This window comes from Microcaecilia unicolor, chromosome 7 (assembly GCF_901765095.1).
Source record: "Microcaecilia unicolor chromosome 7, aMicUni1.1, whole genome shotgun sequence".
In the NCBI taxonomy this organism is placed as follows: domain Eukaryota; kingdom Metazoa; phylum Chordata; class Amphibia; order Gymnophiona; family Siphonopidae; genus Microcaecilia; species Microcaecilia unicolor.
The window spans coordinates 234,709,226-234,727,977 of NC_044037.1; the positions used below are offsets into that span (position 1 = coordinate 234,709,226).

Below are 18,752 nucleotides of genomic sequence, written 5' to 3' on the forward strand. Positions count from 1 at the left end.
TGAAAAGCATTTTCAGCATTCCCACAATAAAGAAGCATAAATATGCCGGTCTTGAAGGAAATGGCACTCATTTTGGAGGCAGGCACTACAACCAGGCTCCTGCTGCGGTGGTAGTCCGGCAGTAGTGCTGGATTGGTGCATGGAAAAGCTGCGGTATATGTGGGGCCCTTAGTCTCCCTAGTTTTATACAAAAGGCCCTGAAATTTCCCAATCCATTCTAAGTCTGATTAATTGAAAGGCACCGTGTTATGTTTCATCTTTTTATTTGTAAACAATCTTTGGGCCCTGTTTACTAAGCTGCGCTATAGGTACGCTAACGCTAGAGACACCCATAATACATGGGTCTCTAGCATTAGTGCGCAACGCTAGTGCACCTAGGCCAAGATGCACTAAAAAATCGTTAAAGCCCTTACCTTACAGATTCCCCTAGCGAATCGGTAAGGAACAGGCATGCATCCCTTACCGAATGAAGGACGTCCAAAAAGGCCGTTTTTATTATTGCGGGGGGGGGGGGGGGGGGAAATCCAAAAAAGACGTCTTTTTGGATGGATGTCCTCAACTGCACTCTCCTGCTACGATTGAGCCGCATTAGAGCCTTCCTGCAGCAGGCCGTGGAGGGGGTGAGCGGCGCGGCGTCTTCCTTTCGGGCTGCACAGGTTTTTATTAAGTGAAGGACGTCCAAAAAGAACATCTTTGGAGTGGGTTTTTTTTTCAGGTGAAGGATGTCCAAAAAGGACGTCCCTGACATTATTTTCTTCCAATTTGCCCCAACAAGAGGTGTAGACTGTAGGGCTATTTCCCTGTGAGCCTCACTCTGCTGATCTCAGCCTGTGTATACAACTATGTCAAGATGTAGTCTGTGAACTAAGACCCTGCACTTCAGTGACCAAGCAGATTCAACTTTCTGTTTGTGGCAGAGCTCTGCTTGTGGTAAATAACTGGCAGGTCTGAAAAAAACTCAAGGATATGCAGTGGGCTACCTGACCCTTGCACCTCCCTGATGAGCTACAGTGGGTAAGGCCATGGTGCCAGCGAGACTGATGAGAGACAGGAATGCATACCACAATGTAACAACTGGAAGATCAAAAAAAGGTTTTTCTTGCTCAGGGAAGGAGCTGGACAAGATCCTGATTGGTTGCTGTCTGGTCACCTGGGAATCAGGGGCCAGAGAGCGAAAACCAGAAAGAGAAGTACAAAGAGGACAGACAGAAGAAGAAAGAAAAGAAGAAAGGGAGAATTTGTCTGGTTCTACTGGAAGAAGGGTAGCTGAAAAGAAGACCAGCGAGACCTGAAGTGGTCCACAACCTTGTGAACTGACCATCTGAAGAAAGTACCTGTTGGTTCAGCTCTACCGGCCAGAGAGACTGTAATCCTGCATGCTGCAGAGAGCCTGTGTTGTTTCCTAAGACGGGGACTCGCTGTGGAAAACAGCTGGAGTCTAAAGGGAAAAACCTGTGTCCACTTCATCTGAGAGACCACCTAGAGTCGGCTCGGTGAGGATTACAGAGATTTATTTCCTATAGTCGGGGATTAGCTAGTGGGTTCTTACCTCAGCAAAGGCGGGTTAGTCAGAACTTTGTGATCAGGAAGATGTGCTGCTAACTGTATTACTTCATGACCTAGTCAGTATTACTAATCAGGATTGTGTAATAACCTAGTAACCAGTGATATCAGTGTTTTAGTTAGACAATACATTCTACAGTTGCTTATCAGCATAAGGGAGCTACAATTGTACAGCTGAGCTGTAGTGTAGGGTGTATTATTTTATTTTCTTACCTATATAATAAATTAATATATTTCACAGCAGTGACTATACTTTTATTCCAGTTCTCTCTAACAGAAGAAAAGTTCTGGTGTAGGCCCAGAACAGCCAGGTTCCTTTATAGTATATAACCCCTGGACAGAGCTAGGAAGTTAGTTTAGCCAGACTCCTGTAAACGTAACCTGGGAATTACTCATTGGGTAGCTTTGCCCAGAAGAGTTATTCATCCTATAAATGCTTACAAGACCTCCCATTAGGTTTTTCACGGTAAGGAGATCGGAAAACCGTAGTGCATCATCTCATTATAATAGCCTTGCAATAGCCTTTGGATCATCTGCATTCCGTTTTCGTTAGCTGCTGCTGTGATCGGAAAATGGCTCGGAGAAGCCTTTAGTGCATGCCAGGGTTTACTACTTGCTCGTTAATGGCTCGTTAAGTTTAGTGCATCTTGTCCCTAGTTAAGAAGAGGGCCCTTAATTTTGTACACCATCTAGTGGTACATATATAAAACCCTGTAACAGCCAAACGATCCGGGATTAATTCTGACATGGAACTGCAACTGATTTATCTTGTTTATAAGCAAAGCCCACCCAAAAAACACCCTACTACCCAGCCTGTCTTACCCGATATTCCCTATCACCGCCCTCTTTTCGTACTTTCAGTCCAGTGTCAGATGATCGCCACTTGGCGGCCACAGTGCATAATGACTTCTTCGCGACCGTTGCCTGGAACCCGGAGCTCCGCCTGCGACGCCATCGAGGCGGCGCTACAGCCAAGGAGATATATATTGTAGAGGCCGCCATTTCCTGCCTGCACCCGGTTGGGAGGACGTGGGAGGGGGAATCTCGTCAGGCAGCGTTCGCACCTTGGAAAGAAGCTGCGGGAGAATGGCGGGCGGGGATGCGGTTTCGTTGGTAAGAGCAGGGCTCGGCTCGGTCCCTCCTATAAAGAAGTTAGCAGAACGCGGTTCGGTCTTGTTCTTCGCAGATTTGGTGGAGAGCGTGAGCCTAGTAAACCAGCATACAAAGCTCTTGCTCTAATTCAGTGGAGCTGATTTAAGAAATGCTCATTTCATTAAAAAAAAAGACAGAGTTGGTGGCCTTTAACTCTATTCACTATTCCATCCCCTGTTACTTTGCTTCTGCAATATGTGGTTACATTGTTTTCACCTCCTATGCTCATTGTTCACCACTGCGCCCTCTAATCGGATCGTTTGCTATTACATCAGTTGTGACGAAATAACAGGATTTATTTCTAGGTTTGAGAGAACGCGTCACGCGTCTAGGAGCAATACCTCAACAGAATTGATGCCAATGAAATCGATGCTTAATGATGGACCAGCTAAAGCTTGGTGACATGAGCTACAGCAGAAAACGTAGTTTAAATACGGGAGGTATTCTTCCTCTTTACTGCCCTTCCTCAGGTAGGGAGTGGGAGGTCGTGAGAATAGGTCAGCTAAGGGACTAGTGCTAAAAGGGGGCTAACGCTGGGTTTGCATGCACGTTGTGTGCTGAATGCTATTAGCGCAGATTGCATTAAAATGCATGTTAATGCAGTCGTATACTGTGCAGCCATTCTCATTTAACGCAGGAAGCTTTTTGCCAGGTTCAGGGCAGTGTTAGAAGGGTTGGTTGAGAGGAGAGGTGTTTAGTAGCACTCCTCCTAACCAGACCATCCTGCTACATCAGCCCCAGAAAAATACATTGGCTCCTCCTTCCCCCAATGTATATATAAAAAAATGCCCTGGTGGTCTAGCCCCCCCCCCCCCCCCCAGTCATTTGGCCTGGTGGTCTAGCGGAAGCTCAGATCTCTCATTCCTTGTAGGACACAGGAGTGATACCCACTTGTTCCTGCTTTTCCAGGTGCCATCTTCAAAATAGCAGCATCCCACCCTCCATAGTGCATCCTATCTAGATAGGCCCCACCCAATGCAATTTAGGATGCACTGCATGGGGTGGGTTGCCACCATTTTGAAGGTAGCACCTGGAGAAGCAAGAATGAGTGGGTATTGCCCCTGCCTCCTACAAGGTTTAGGGTTCGAGGGGTGGTCAGCTTCTACTTGACCACCAGGCCTAGTGATTAGGGAGGGGGAGGCATTGGACCACCAAACATTTTTTGACTGGGAAGGGGCCACTGGACCACCAAGCATTTTTTGACTGGAGGGAAGAGGTTGGGGGGGGGGGGCAGGGAGAGGTGGTTGCCGCTAGGCCCTACCCATTTCCACACAGGCATTGACAGGAAAGTTGAAGTTTTGCGCTGAGAAGCAGATTTTAATGCACCATTAATTTGTATGCTCATTACTTAAAGCATGCCATGACAATGTTTTTGCACTAGTTTCACAGTAGAGTGAAACCCTACCACGAACCTTTGCGTATTGGCCCCTAAAAGAAGTATTTCTCATTATATTGGAAGAATAATGCTCGAGGACTTTGTGTACAGCTGCAGTTCTTGAGCCGTACTGACATTCTACTTATTGTTTTGTGGCCAGCATGAAATACATTTGTTTCTTGGCATTGTGAATGGTTTTAAATATTATAGATTAGGTGAAGATAGAGATTACCAAATTTTCTATTAGAAACGTAACATACGAGGGTCCCAATGTCATTCCTGGGAGGAATTTTGTATAAAACAAAATTCAAAATTCTGTAGTTATCAAAATAACTTTTTTTTTGGCTCATCCTGAATTTTTTGTTTTCATTTAAATTATAGTACAGAAAACAAAGAGCCTTTATTTTTTTTCTCACTTAGTGATTGCCCTCTGGCAGGAAGTATCAGATTGTATGGTGAAAAAGCTCTCTCTGCACCCGCAAATTTGAAGATCATGTTTGTACAACTGAAGGGACTGGTGCTATTTAACATATTTATAAATGATCTGTAAATTGGAATGACAAGTGCGGTTATTCAGGGGTCTGTTCACTAAGCTATGCTAGCGGCTTCCTCGCGGCATTGCCGACAGCCCATTCAAAATGAATGGGCTATGTCGGCACTAGTGTACAGCCAGACACGCTAGCGGCTTAGTAAACCCCCTTCGTAAACTGCAGGGAGACTGGGCATCCAAATGGCAGATGAAATTTAATGTGGACAAATGCAAAGTGATGCACATTGGGAAGAGCAAGCCAAATCATAGTTACCTAATGCTAGGGTCCACCTAGGGAGTCAGCACCCAAGAGAAAGATCTAGCTGTCATTGTAGACAATATACTGAAATCTTCTGCCCAGTGGGCGGTGGTGGCCAATAAAGCAAACAGGATGCTAGGAATTGTTAGGAAAGGGATGGTAAGACTGAGAATACTACAGTGTAATGACTCTGTATCACTCCACCTCACTTGCTCCCTTGTTCACAAAGCCGCATGACATTGTCAACACAGTCCATTCAAAATCAATGGGCTGTGTCGACAGTATCGCACTGCCAGCCGCTAGCATGGCTTTGTAAACAGGGGTCCCAGTGTATTGGTCTCCGTATTTAAAACACGATACAGCGGAATTAGAAAAGGCTCAAAGGAGAGCAGCCATAATGAGGAAATGTTAGAGGTTAGGCCTCTTCAGCTTGGAAAAGAGATGGATAAGGGGAGATATGATTGAGGTCTACAAAATCCTGAGTGGTGTAGAATGAGTAGATGTGAATTTATTTTCCACTCTTTCAAAAAGTACAACGCCTAGGGGACACTCAATGAAGTTAATGGAAATACTTTAAAAATAAATAGGAGGAAATATTTTTTCACTCAATAGTTAAGCTTTGGAACTCTTTGCCAGAAGGTGAAGTAACAGCAGTTAGTGTATCTGGGTTTTAAAAAGCTTTGGACAAGTTCCTGGAGGAAAAGTCCATAGTCTGCTATTGAGGCAGACATGGGGGAAGCCACTGCTTGCCCTGGGATTAGTAGCATGGAATGTTGCTACTAATTGGGTTTCTGCCAGGTAGTTGTGACCTGGATTGGTTGTTCATGTTGCTATAGTACTACTACTACTTATCACTTCTATAGCGCTACAAGGCATACGCAGCGCTGTACACCATACATGAAAAGACAGTTCCTGCTCAAAGAGCTCACAATCTAAATAGGACAGACAAACAGAACAACTAGAGGTAAGAGAATTAAAGAGGTGGGGGTAAAAGGGTACAGGGCAAGTGAGTAGTGGTTAGGAGTCAAAAGCAGCGTTAAAGAGGTGGGCTTTTAGCCTGGATTTGAAAACGGCCAAAGACGGGGCTAGACGTACAAGCTCGGGAAGTCTATTCCAGGCGTGAGGTGCAGTGAGATAAAAGGAACGGAGTCTGGAATTAGCAGTAGAGGAGAAGGGGACAGACGAGAGATTTATCCACAGAACGGAGTACCCGAGGAGGAGGCGTAGGGAGAGACAAAGAGTTGTGAGCTACTGGGGAGCAGTAGAGTGAATGCACTACTTATAGGTCAGTAAGAGAAGTTTGAATTGAATGCAGAAACGGATAGGGAGCCAGTGAAGTGACTTGAGGAGAGGGCTAATGTGAGCATAGCGACTGGCGGAAAATGAGTCACGCAGCAGAGTTTTGGACTGATTGAAGAGGAGAGAGATGGCTAAGTGGGAGGCCGGTGAGAAGCAGGTTGAAATAATCTGGGCGAGAGGTGATAAGAGTGTGGATAAGGCTTCTGGTAGAGTGCTCAGAGAGGAAGGGACGGATTTTGCTGCTGTTATAGAGAAAGAAATGACAGGTTTTGACAATCTGCTGAATGTGAGCAGAGAAGGAGCGAGAGGAGTCGAAGATGACCCCAAGGTTACGAGCTGATGAGACAGGGAGAATGAGAGTGCCATCTACAGAAATAGAGAAAGGGAGGAGAGGAGGGTTTAGGGGGAAAGATGAGAAGCTCAGTTTTGGCCATGTTAAGTTTCAGATGATGTTGAGACATCCAGGCAGCGATATCAGATAGGCAGGCTGATACATTGGTATGGATGCTGATTGAGATTTCGGGGGTAGAGAGGTAGATCTGGGAGTCATCAGCGTAGAGATGGTATTGAAAGCCATGGGATGATATCAGAGAGCCAAGGGAAGAAGTGTAGATGGAGAACAGGAGAGGACCGAGAACAGAACTGATCCCTCCTGCACCCCCCTAGGAAAGTTCATCACCCCCACACCACCACTTTGTCTTTTAACACCCCCCTAAACTAGTTCAAGACCCCCTAGGGCAGTGATGGGCAACCTTTTGAGCTTGGTGTGTCAAAATTCGCCAAAAAACCGAGCATAACTCGGGTGGTGTGTCACTTCGAGAAAAAAACCATAATTTCGCGATATTTATAGTTTAAATAACAAAAATGTATAATTGTAATATATAACTGTATTTAATAAACAAAAACCTATTTATTTAACTTACCTGCTTAGTGACTTCTTTGTTCATCTGTCAGTCGGTTTCTTTTGTTGGTCTTGATATTATTTAACTTGTGTGGGGTGCCGTGAACTAAGATAAGTGAGGGGGAGGGGGAATTCTTTAACTAATCTGCCTATTAGTGACTTTTTTGTTGCTGAATTTCATTGGCTAAATCTTCAATTGAAGGTTGGTATTTTGTACACTTCAAGCCCAAGCAAGCACTACTAACTTCATCTTTCAATCTGTTTCTTTTGTTGGTTTTGATATTATTTAACGCTGAGAATAAGGTTTCACAAAACTACGTAGAGGGAAAAATTGTGAGTAAAGCCATTGCTATATTTTTCAGGGTGCTAAAAGTGTCTGGTAATCGGATCCAGGCACTCCAAATTTCCTGGTAACTCAGATATTCTCTTAATAATTGCATCTTTATTCTGCATATCGTGAAATAGAACTGGTGCACATCTTAGGAGAGTTTCTTTAATAAATTCTCCCTCACTGAGTGCTTTTCCATGCTGAGCTATGGAGTGAGCAATGCTCAAACTTGCAGATGTTAAATTTGTAGAACCTTTTACAAATTTAAGGATGGACTTAGATTGGCTCTTATAAAAGTGTAGCTGCCTGGAAATGTATTCCTTCCTTTCATCCTCACTTTTTTTCAAGAGCTGGGAATGATTAGTTTCAAAATGTCTATTTATATTCCACGTTCTGCTTACTACCGTTTCAGTACATAGAACGCAAAATGATCTGCCATTTTTTTCTATAATGCCATACATCTCGGTCCATGTCTCTTGAAAGGGTCGGCTACTGCTACTACCACTTCCTTTACTTAACCTTGGTTTTTTATTTTTTGGGTTCTCCATCAGGGGGGCAGTGACAGAAGATAGAATTATAGATAGCCTGTTAGCCCTGCAGGCAATTAGGGGTTAACTAGCCTAACTGACCACCTTATGTAAATTAAGATGGCTGCCGCTATTTCTAATGGCGGGAAACGGCACCCATAGCACATGCCCTCGCCTCTCCCAGCCTCCCCCTCACCTATCTCAGCAATGACGGTCAATTAGAAATCCACGACACCCCAGAACAGTAGATTGGATGATGGTTGCTGTGGTTATGTGGTTGCTGGTAATGGCGATCACAGGGCCCCCAGAGATGCGTCCCCCACGGCATTCCGCTGCTCTCTGCTCCGCCGGCCGGAAGTGAGGTCAAAGATCCCCTAACGGCCGTGCAGGAGCCGGGGCAGAGGGAGCAGCAGGGAGGGAACAAGCAGAGGACTCGGAGGGAGCCAATAGGAGCGCACACGGCACCCCCCCCCTGCGGGTAAACATGCACCGGGGGGGGGGGGAGGTTGCGCTGCACCTGGGGGGGACGCATCGGCGATCCGCCCCGGGGAACGCCGCTGCTTCTCTGTATGCGGCCACATGCGGCCGCGTGTCACCGAAAATGGCTAAGCGTGTCAGTACTGACACGCGTGTCATAGGTTCGCCATCATGGCCCTAGGGGGTGATACCATCCACTTTGGGAATCACTGCTTTAACAGGAGAAGCATTTCCATTCTCAAAACCCAGATTTAGTACTATTACTACTACTATAAATCACTTCTATAGCGCTACCAGATTTAAGCAAAGAACTGTGAACTTTTAGCCTGGTATAGGCCAAATAAACTAGCTAAATATCAGCAAATTACTTGGACAAGATGGGGACACTCCAGAGTACAGAAAATAACTGATGGGTCCTTTTTACTAAGGTGCGTCAAAAAGTGACCTGCGCTGGTGTGGATGCGTGTATTGGACGTGCGCAGGTCCATTTTTCAGTGCATCTGCAAAAAAGGCCTTTTTCTTTTTAGCCAAAAATGGACATGCTGCAAAATAAAAATTGGTACGTGTTCATTTTGGGCCTGAGACCTTACTGTCACTCATTGACCTAGTGGTAAAGTCTCACGCATTAACCGGGTGGTAATTGTCAGTGCGCGTGCAATCCTGATTACTGCTCAGTTAGCGCCGCACACCAGAAATTTTCTGGGCACGTAGAATATGCAATTACCACTCGGGCTACACAGTAGCCAGGTGGTAGCTCAAAATTGACATGCGTAGGATGCACGCACACACCTACGCGGCTTAGTAAAAGGGCCCCTAAGAGAAAATTGCAGATCTTCTGTTAGGTTATAGATTACTTTCAATAAAATTGTCTACTTTACGTAAAGTTGGAAAATGGCCAATATAAAAACAGTTTTTTAAAAGAGATCCATGGGTGATCCAGGAAAACTGCGGACCATTGAGATTGGCCTTAGTGTTGGGAAAAATGGTAGAGGCTATTATTTATTTATTTGTTACATTTGTATCCCACATTTTCCCACCTATTTGCAGGCTCAATGTGGCTTACATAGTACAGTAGAGGCGATCGCCGATACTGGTATGAACAAATACAGAGTGAGCTTATGGTAGAGTAAACTGCCCGATTTCCAAAACTACGCCTGCTTCTACCCCAAAAAACTACTGCTGCAGCTGCTCATCACCAAGTGGGTCTTGGATGGCAGTGATTCCGCTCTGCTACCGCCCGGGTCAACACCAGGACTCAAAATGGCACTGTTGACCTTCTAGCATGCCAGGGTTTGGAGTCTTTTTTTTTTTTTTTTTTTTTTTTTTTGGGGGGGGGGGGTATGGATCTCGGGGATGTTGGATCTGCCTTTGGGGGAGTCTGGGCACGGATCAGGGGGTTGACAGGTTTGTGTGTTTGTGTATTGGGGAGGGATCTGATGTTGAGAGGGAGATCTGACTTTGGGGGTAGGGGTAGGGTGGATTGGGAGGCTAGGGAGTGTGCCAACCTAGCACGTACCTTGCAGTCCAGTAGCATGGCTGTCAAAGGCATGTTTGGCTGCATTATTAGCAGTCGTGAGAGCTAGCATGTGGTATCAACCATGTGCTAGCTGTCACAGCAGACCATATCTTTGCCTGCCTATGTCCTGCCAAGCAGCTAATACAGGGTTTTTAAGATAAAGACCCCCTTTTTAGCACAATAAACAGTAGCACAGTTCTATTCTACTGTCTACTATACTGAAACCCCCATGTTAGCTGTTTTAATGCAGCTTGTTAAAAGGGTCCCTAATGAACAACTGAGCTAATGTGAAATATTCACAATCAATTAATCATTAATCCCATAATGATAATGTGCTATATTTTTAGTTAATTTTGAGAATGCATAGATTTTCACTGAGCACTGCATAGGTACCACAGTGAATTTTTGCAAGTTCTTGGTTGCTGTTTATTGGATTAACTGGTTGGTATAATTATTATTTATTTATCATCATTGTTTTCTTTCAGGCTTTAATCAACTACTATTGTCAGGAAAGGTATTTTTATCATGTCCAAAGTGCTGCCAATGAGTGTCTTAAGAAGTATGGCAACGACCCAGTTTCATTATTTTTCCGTGCCTATGGAATGTTAATGCAAGGTACTTAATTCACAATGAAATCAAACTTCCAGTGTCTGATACTTGTAGCACGTTTAATGAAAAAAATAATTTTCATGTTTCTTCCCCTTCAGATCAAGTTCAAGAAGCCATTCGGGAGTTTGAGTTAATTAAAGACAACCAAGATGTTTCACTTTGCTCTTTGATGGCATTGATATATGCTCATAAAAAGAGTTCCAATCCAGGTAAAACAGTTAAATTGCTAATGTTTGAAGCATTGAACAACCACTTAAAGTAACAGTAGCAAAATATGTAAATTTGTGTATTCGATAAGTTGTGAAAAACAGAAAAATATAATAAAATTAAATATGGGCTTAATGTAATTTAGATTTGTTAAATTAACTGGGTGAAGAATATGTGCAATATAGACTAGATCCTATAAATGGCGCCAAGTTTAGGCCCCCCAAAAAATGAGCGCTGAGCACTATTCTATAAACAGTGCTTCAAATTGGGCACTGTTCCAGTCTGAGCCCCAGGGGTAGAAGTCTTATTGTCAAGACCTTGTGATCTACGAAAGAGATACCTAATAGGGCAGGGGGGGGGGGGTTAGAGGGTGAGGGGGTAGGCGAGGGGGGAGGGGGAGATAGGAGAACTGAGGGGGAAGAGTTCAAAGTCAAATTGGGCACTGTTTATAGACTAGTGCATAGCACCGGTGTTCTGCCCTGGTTTTACATTTTGCTTTGTCAGCATTAATGGCATTTATTATCTCTACACTTGTACCAAAAGCTCCTAACAATGTATCATACCAAGTTCATTTTACTCTACAATTAAGGCAATTAAGGGTACTACAGTATTTACACAGGTCTTCATAGACAAGAAGAACACAAGAAGAATATAAATATGTGCTAATAACACATTGGTGGTGTAAATGTTAACAGTGTCTGCATTTTTGGGTCAACATTGCTGTACTGTCTGTCTCTGACTTGTGCAAGTCATATTAAACTTGTGTGGCAGGACTCTGTTCCATATTTGTGACTGAAAATGATAGTTGCCACAGGACACATCTAGTAAGCTAAGCTTATGTAGTCATCTTTTTGTCAGATTTCATTATGATTCTTCCATCTCCCATTCAGCTTGCCCTGACTCTCGGCGGTGAGTCATAAATGTCCACGTGGGGGGGGGGGGGGGGGGGGGGGGTGATAGCCATACCCAAAGACACCATAAGAGGGAGGATTATACTGATTCTTACAAGGATCTATGAATGAAGCATATAAACAGATCAGTTATTCTCTAAGATAACACTTATTTGCTGGGACATAAGTCCATTCTTCTTGCCCAGATTAGAGGATCAGGACAGGGTTATATTATGACTTAAGGCATATTGTTATACTAATTAACCTTCAAAATGGGAACCATTATCAATTCTAAAGCTTTAAAAGTGTTGCCTGTAAGGATGTGCAGTTACATATCTAGAATATGTATCTACTGCTGTGCACAAATATTGACATCCTTGCAAATTAGGTTAAGGTCCTACATAATCCATCTACCAAATTTGTTCAGGTAATTTTCTGCTTTATAATTGACCCTTAGACATGTGGGAAACAGATCGCCTAATCTGGTATTAACAGACCAGACATTCAACAATAACAGTTTTAATAACATCCATAAACTAATACCACGATCTGTTGCCCACCTGTAAGTGGACTTTTCTCCCAGATGTTCACATTTTTGGTGCACTCATTTCGCCAAACCTGAGCAGTTATCCTGCTCTTTCACAGTTTCTACCTTGAGGGGTGTGATTTTACTTTGTTCATCAGCCACTGTGCTGTAGAGATGTTCTAAAGTATCACCCTTGCAATGGGCATCTACATAAAAAAACAATAACATTAGTATTTTACATAATTCCAAATATCTTGCCACAATTCTCTGCCCACAAATCCTTGATTTAATTTTCCAATTATTTTTGTACCAAGTAGGTAACCAAGTGGCTAATCTATTTGCCACAGACCATGAGTTAGTATATGCATGACATTATCCCAAATTCTCAGTTTTCAAAACCACATAAACAACGTTTAACTGTGCATATGAACTACTTCCTCCTTCTCCACTGCATTCTAATGAAATTACATGTCTTATAGTCAGCAGCACAATATCTACTAAAGCCTAATCTTTTTTTTTTTTTTGCCAAAGGCTTTAGTTAGCATAATTTTCATTCACTAGGACACTTAATTCTATTTCTAATTGCACTGGCCACAGATCTAAAGCAATCTGTGTTGCCTGCTCAAAAGCCTGTTAAAAAAAAACGTGTTGCTCTTTTTCCTTCCACTCAAGGTCATATTTTTTCCTGATTACTTAACTGAGGTATGCGCTGCTTGCAGAAACTGAGTAATCCAAGAAATCATTGTACCTCATTTTTTTTTTATGGAGAGGAACAAGTTCCAATGCCTAAAAATTTCACTGCCTGAGACGGTCCTTTTATCTTACTAAGATTTATCTATGTACTTTCCCACCTATTTGCAGGCTCAATGTGGCTTACAGAGTTTGGTTATGACATAATCATTCCATGTTATCAGATACAATTAGTATTGTACAAAGGTTAAGTAAGGGAAGAGAGAAGGAAAGTGTTAGGCAGGATAAAAGGTGGACTTTAATAACTGGGTGGATTGGTGAGGTAGTTTAGTAAGGCTATCGGATAAGGAATACTGTACCTTCTCCCTTTCTATTCTAATTTTTTGCACACAAGGGCTCTGATTCCTTTAATCCGGAATCCTACTCCTCACATAACCCTTCACATTTTGACCACTCAGTGGCTATAATACCATATAGTACCCCATTCCAACCTGATATTTCAACACTCTCCTCTGCATTCCTCTTAAAAAGTGCCATTCCTTCTGCAAATCCCTCCCTCGTCGCCAAAATGTTTTGCCCTGGTTTTACAGCCTGCCTCACTGACACAGACTACTCAGTAGTTCCTGTGAATTCTTTTGGATTCGTATTAGGTAAATGAGACTTTTATTAGAGGTTCATTATTGTCTAAGATACACAATGATTAAGCTATATAACTGAAACGAAACAATATGTATCTATAGTTAAAAAGAAACCATCATTACATCACTGGTCATTACATCCAAGCAAAGCTAGGAGTTTCTAGACCAGGAAAAGAAGCATAATACACTATACATACATATATCTATACATACATCCCTGGTCCTTAATCTCTACATCCAGGCTCTTATCAGCTGGGGAGGCCCTGTTCACAGCGAAAGCCAGGAGTTTCTTTGACCAGGAAATATGGTTCTCTGCGCAGTACGCATGTTACTCACAGACGAGCTCCCAATTTCACTGACAGAAACTCCCTTTTTTATTAGGCGTAGAACTCATGTTTAGAGCCAAGGAAAATTACAGAATGTTTGAGAATGTCTCTGTTTAGGTAAACAAGCTGTACTGTGGGAATGTGGTTACATGTTTCTCAGTCCAGGTGGCCAGTCTGAACTTGAAATAGGCTCCACTTCTCCCATCACATACCAAATTAATTAGAGCTGTGTCTTATCTTCTTCCACATTTCACACAAACAGAATTAATTCTAATCAAAAATACAGGCCCCAAATGCACTTGTCGGTCAAGGCAGAGTTGAAAAAAAATCTTCCATTACAGATCCATGCCCAACTTTTGGCACGAGGATTTACACCAACTTAAACCTGGTGTAAATCCTTGTGCGTAAATTAGATGAGGATTCTTTGTATTCTATAAACAGCGCATATCTTTATTGAACGTCCTTGACTTGTGCCCATGCTGCTCTTCAGGCCAAGCCCCTTTTCAGTTGTGTGCTAAAAGATTTACATGCTTAGTGATATCCAGACCTGTAGGGTGACGGGGACTGTCAATAACTGCAAGGCAGCGGCTAGATCCCTCATTAGTAAGATAACTTTGAGGGTGGCGTTGTCTGGTATGATGAGAAATTACATCATGTTAACATTAGTAAGATGCATACGTAAATCTAAAATGTTGCCAGTTAACCCAGGTAATTGATAGCACCCAGTTATTGGCGCTAAGACTCAGTCAAATTGTATGTGCAAATTGGGCATGTACCCAAATTTGTGCATGCAAGTTTGAACGCCATTTATAGAATAATGGGGTATATGAACTACAGAATTATACAGAAGATTTTCTTTCCATGCATCAGTTGTATTGCACACCTAGAAAATGGATTTTATTTTTTCATTTTAATGTTCTTGAGCACCTGCTGCTTGTGAGTGGCCTGTTAGAGATATAGATAGATATGAGCTGCATGACTGATTTTAAGATCTTTATTTATAATATCTGTGGGTATCACAGATCAGATCCTAGAATGGTTTACTCAATCTTTGATCTTCTGAAAGCAGAAAAATTAACTGTTTATGAGTGTAGTATATTTATATGGTACATATGTAAAGCACTTAAAACCAAAATTGTTTATCAATTTGTTTTGGCCAGCTTGCATCTTAGAGCAGTGTTTCTCAAACCTGGTCCTGGAAGTACCCCAGCCAGTCAGGTTTTCAGCATATTTGCAATGAATATTCATGAGAGAGATTTACATGCAGTGGAAGCAGTGCATGCATATCTTTCTTAATAATATTCATTGTGGATATCCTGAAAACCAGACTGGCTGGGGTGCATCTGGGACCAGGTTTTGGAACCACTGTCTTAGAGCAATACAGGATTATTTGCCAAACAGTTGAGCAGAGAACATTAGATACTCAAATATAACAAGATTTGTTTGGCCAAAAAAATGAACCAAAGATTAAATCTCAGTTTATATTCCCATGGATTCCAGCATTCCTTCCTTTCTCCCCTCCCCTCCCCTCCCCTCCCCCCTCCCATGGTATCCAGCATGCCTACCTTCCTTCCCTCCCATCTTACCCCCCCCTTCCCGTGGTGTGCCTCCTCGGCTGTGCCCCCCACCCCCAAACCAAAGAGCTCCCACTTTCTCCTTCCATCCCCCCCCCCCGGGCTTACCGTTTCACCACTTGCTGCTGCCCATGATAGCTTCCTCATTCAAAATGGCTGCTGGGATGTCCAACAGCAGTCTTGTTCCTTGACTTACATGCCAGAGAAGCAATGTACTAGGTATTTACTTGCTCCCCCTCTCATTCTATTATTCCCTTCTTTTCCTGGCCCTTCCTAGTGTTACACTCTCACTTTCCTCTCTTCCATGCTTTCTGGCCTCAAATGTAGCCTCATTATCCTCTGTTGTAAAGTTTTTTTTAAACTGGTATGTAATAAAATGTTGTTTTATGCATTTAATTTTGCTATTGATATTTGCTCCATTACCAAATAATTGTTTAAAAATTTACAGATCGTGAAGCTATTCAGGAATTTGATGCTAAAATGAAGGAGAGCCGTCGTTCAGCAGGACAAAAGGCTTTGTACTTTGCTGGTTTGTTTCTCTGGCATCTTGGGCGCCATGATAAAGCTCGTGAATATATTGAAAGAATGATCAAAATTTCTAATGGCAGTAAAGAGGTAATTACATAGTGCATACTGTGGAATTTGAATATTTTCATGCTCTTCAATTGATAGATCACGTCAATATACCTTTAGAAAGTCAGCTCCTCCATTGAGTCATAAAATGAGCAGATAGAAATGCTGACATTAATATATAACACTAAGGGCTTGTAGGTACTTGTTTACTAAGCTGTGCTGTAGGCACACAAACCTTTTAGCGTGCGCTAATGACAGAGACACACATTATATTCCTATGAGTGTCTCTGTTATTAGCTGGTGCGAAAATGTTGGCATGCCTATAGCGCGGCGTAGTAAACAAGACCTTAAAACACAGTGCTATAGACTTTCAAATCTTTGGTTCATTTTTTTGGACCAAAAAAATCTTGTATTTGAGTATCTGATGTTCTCTGCTCAACTGTTTGGCAAATAATCCTGTATTGCCCTAAGACAGTGGTTCCAAAACCTGGTCCCAGATGCACCCCAGCCAGTCAGGTTTTCAGGCAAGCACCAAGATATTTTTTTTTTAGTTTCTACTCTCCCCATGTATGGTTCTAGTGTCATCTGGAGGGCAATTTTATTTTATTTAAAACATTTCTGTTCTGCTTATCTTCCTGCTGTGTATTTTTGTGTTTCTGCCTAGTCCTGCAATGGTCCTTCTTCAGCTTTGTTGCTGATCCTGATCAAGCTCCAGCCCTGCCTTGTCTCTGAGTTCCTGCCAATCTCCAAGCCCTACCTTGCTTTGTCTTTAGTGTCTAGTCCCTGCCTTGTCTATCTTGTTTGTTGCCTTGTTCTGTCCCACCTGGATCCAATTTTAGTCTAGTACCTTGTTTTGCTTTGTTCTGTCCGGATCCAGTCCTTGTCTTGTTTAGCCTTGCCCGGTCTTGTCTTGTACCTTGTGTCTGGATCCAGTTCTTGCCCCTTGCTCTGCCTTGCCTGAACCCAGTTCTAGCCTTGTTTCTTTGCCTTGCCTTGTTCCTGTCTGGGTTCAGTTCTAACCCTGTTGCCTTGCCTGCCTTGCCTCATCTGGATCCAGTTCCTGTCTTGTCTGTCTTGCCTTGTATAGTTGTGCTCAGCTTAGCCTTGCCTTGTCCTGTCTTGCTCAGTCTAGCCCAGTCCTGTCGTTTACCTTGCCTTGTCCTGCCTAGTTCTGTCTGCCCATGTTCTAGTCTTGCCTCACTTCCTGCCTTGCGCCAGCCCAGAGGACTTGTGTGCCTCAGCTCCGGCTGCGGTCCAAGGGCTCACCATCCTGTGGTCGTGGCACTGTGATTTCTATTTTAACCTCTCATTGCTTGGGGTTTAATTTCTTACTCCCTGTGCTTGGTTTTCAAAGTTTTGGCCATTCTTTCCTCTCACTGTAGGAACTGTTAACACTTTCCCTCAGAAGAAGTTCTGCTTTGCCCTAGCAGTATCCTCTATTCCAGCCTTAATAACTATTTTCTTTGGATGTCTAATGATGGTTCACTCTTATTGTGCCAGTTTTACCTGTCTGATGGGGTCATATGATCTACACTGTGTGTCCTCTATTGGTTTCTCTGTGGTCATTCTTCTTTGGTTTTCCACGCTATAGTTCTATTTATGGTGTTTTAGTTTGCAGTCTTGTTCAGGTCCCTTGGCTAACATTCCAGCTTTCCTCTCTATGTCTTGCAGTTGGGAACACTAGTAGCCACTTTTTTCCATAGTTCTGTAATTCTAGGCTTCCATTGTTCAGGAGTTTCTTGAGTCTCAGAACTCTTTTCTTATTCTAGTTGAGAATTGCTTTTTTTTTTTTGTTACATTTGTACCCCGCGCTTTCCCACTCATGGCAGGCTCAATGCGGCCGGCAATGGAGGGTTAAGTGACTTGCCCAGAGTCACAAGGAGCTGCCTGTGCCGGGAATTGAACTCAGTTCCTCAGTTCCCCAGGACCAGAGTCCGCCACTCCTCCACTCACTTTTCTACATCCCACAGGTTCTGGACTGATCTGTGGGATGAAATGGAAGGAAAAATGATGTTTCTTTCCTAATAGTTTTCTTTCCTTTAGTCCCAACAGATCAGTTCAGAAATCCACCCTTCCTGTTTTTTCTTGTTTTACAGTTGCTTTAACCTCTGTCATGCTAGAGTGGTTTCTTTCTGGACAGAGGTTTGAAATATCGTTTTACAGTTGCTTTAACCTCAGTCATGCTAGAATGGTTTCTTTCTGGACAGAGGTTTGAAATATCTCGCAGCTTCCTCACGTATTTTCTACCTCATGGAAAAAAGCATTCCTGGTCCTGATGGCTTCTCATAGTTAACCTGTTCAGGTCTGAGTTTCCAAGGGCTGTTGCCTGGTCCATCTAGTTGGTGGTCTTCATTCCTGCTTTGTTTTCTAGTTTCAGCTTTTTCCTCTACAGCCTTCTGTCAAGGTGGAAAATGGTCCCTGCTTTCAGGGGTCCGCCCTCTATCTTTTCCCTGTTTCACCTTCTCCATTGTTAATACATGTGGCACACGGGCTAGGCTGGCTGTAGTTTCTTTGGCTTTTCAATGTTTGTACTACATGCTGTTTTGTATGTGTCACCACCATTGCTTTGTCATGCAAAATACTGAAGGGTCCAGTGCTGCACAATACACTTAAGAGGGTGAATCATAAGGAACTACTTTTGTTCTCTGTCTCCATCTGCTGGATGATGGACATAACTCACAAGTTCTGGTCTGAGCATTTAGGACTAAAGGAAAGAAAACTAACAGGTAAAAAACATAATTTTTCCATTCCAAAGCTAATGACTAGACAATAAGGGGTCCTTTTACTAAGCCA

The 18,752-nt window shown here is 43.0% G+C and overlaps 1 protein-coding gene across 1 annotated transcript in view; it reads left to right on the forward strand.

Annotated features, from left to right (window-relative positions):
* Window positions 1–2,625: 2,625 nt before the first annotated feature.
* The window catches only part of TTC21B (tetratricopeptide repeat domain 21B), a 220,258-nt gene continuing 204,131 nt past the window's right edge, over window positions 2,626–18,752 (forward strand). The window contains 4 exon segments of the mRNA XM_030209686.1: window positions 2,626–2,676; window positions 10,412–10,541; window positions 10,634–10,744; window positions 15,835–16,001. Of these exon segments, the coding sequence (XP_030065546.1) occupies window positions 2,650–2,676; window positions 10,412–10,541; window positions 10,634–10,744; window positions 15,835–16,001 (435 nt within the window). The 5' untranslated portion in view covers window positions 2,626–2,649.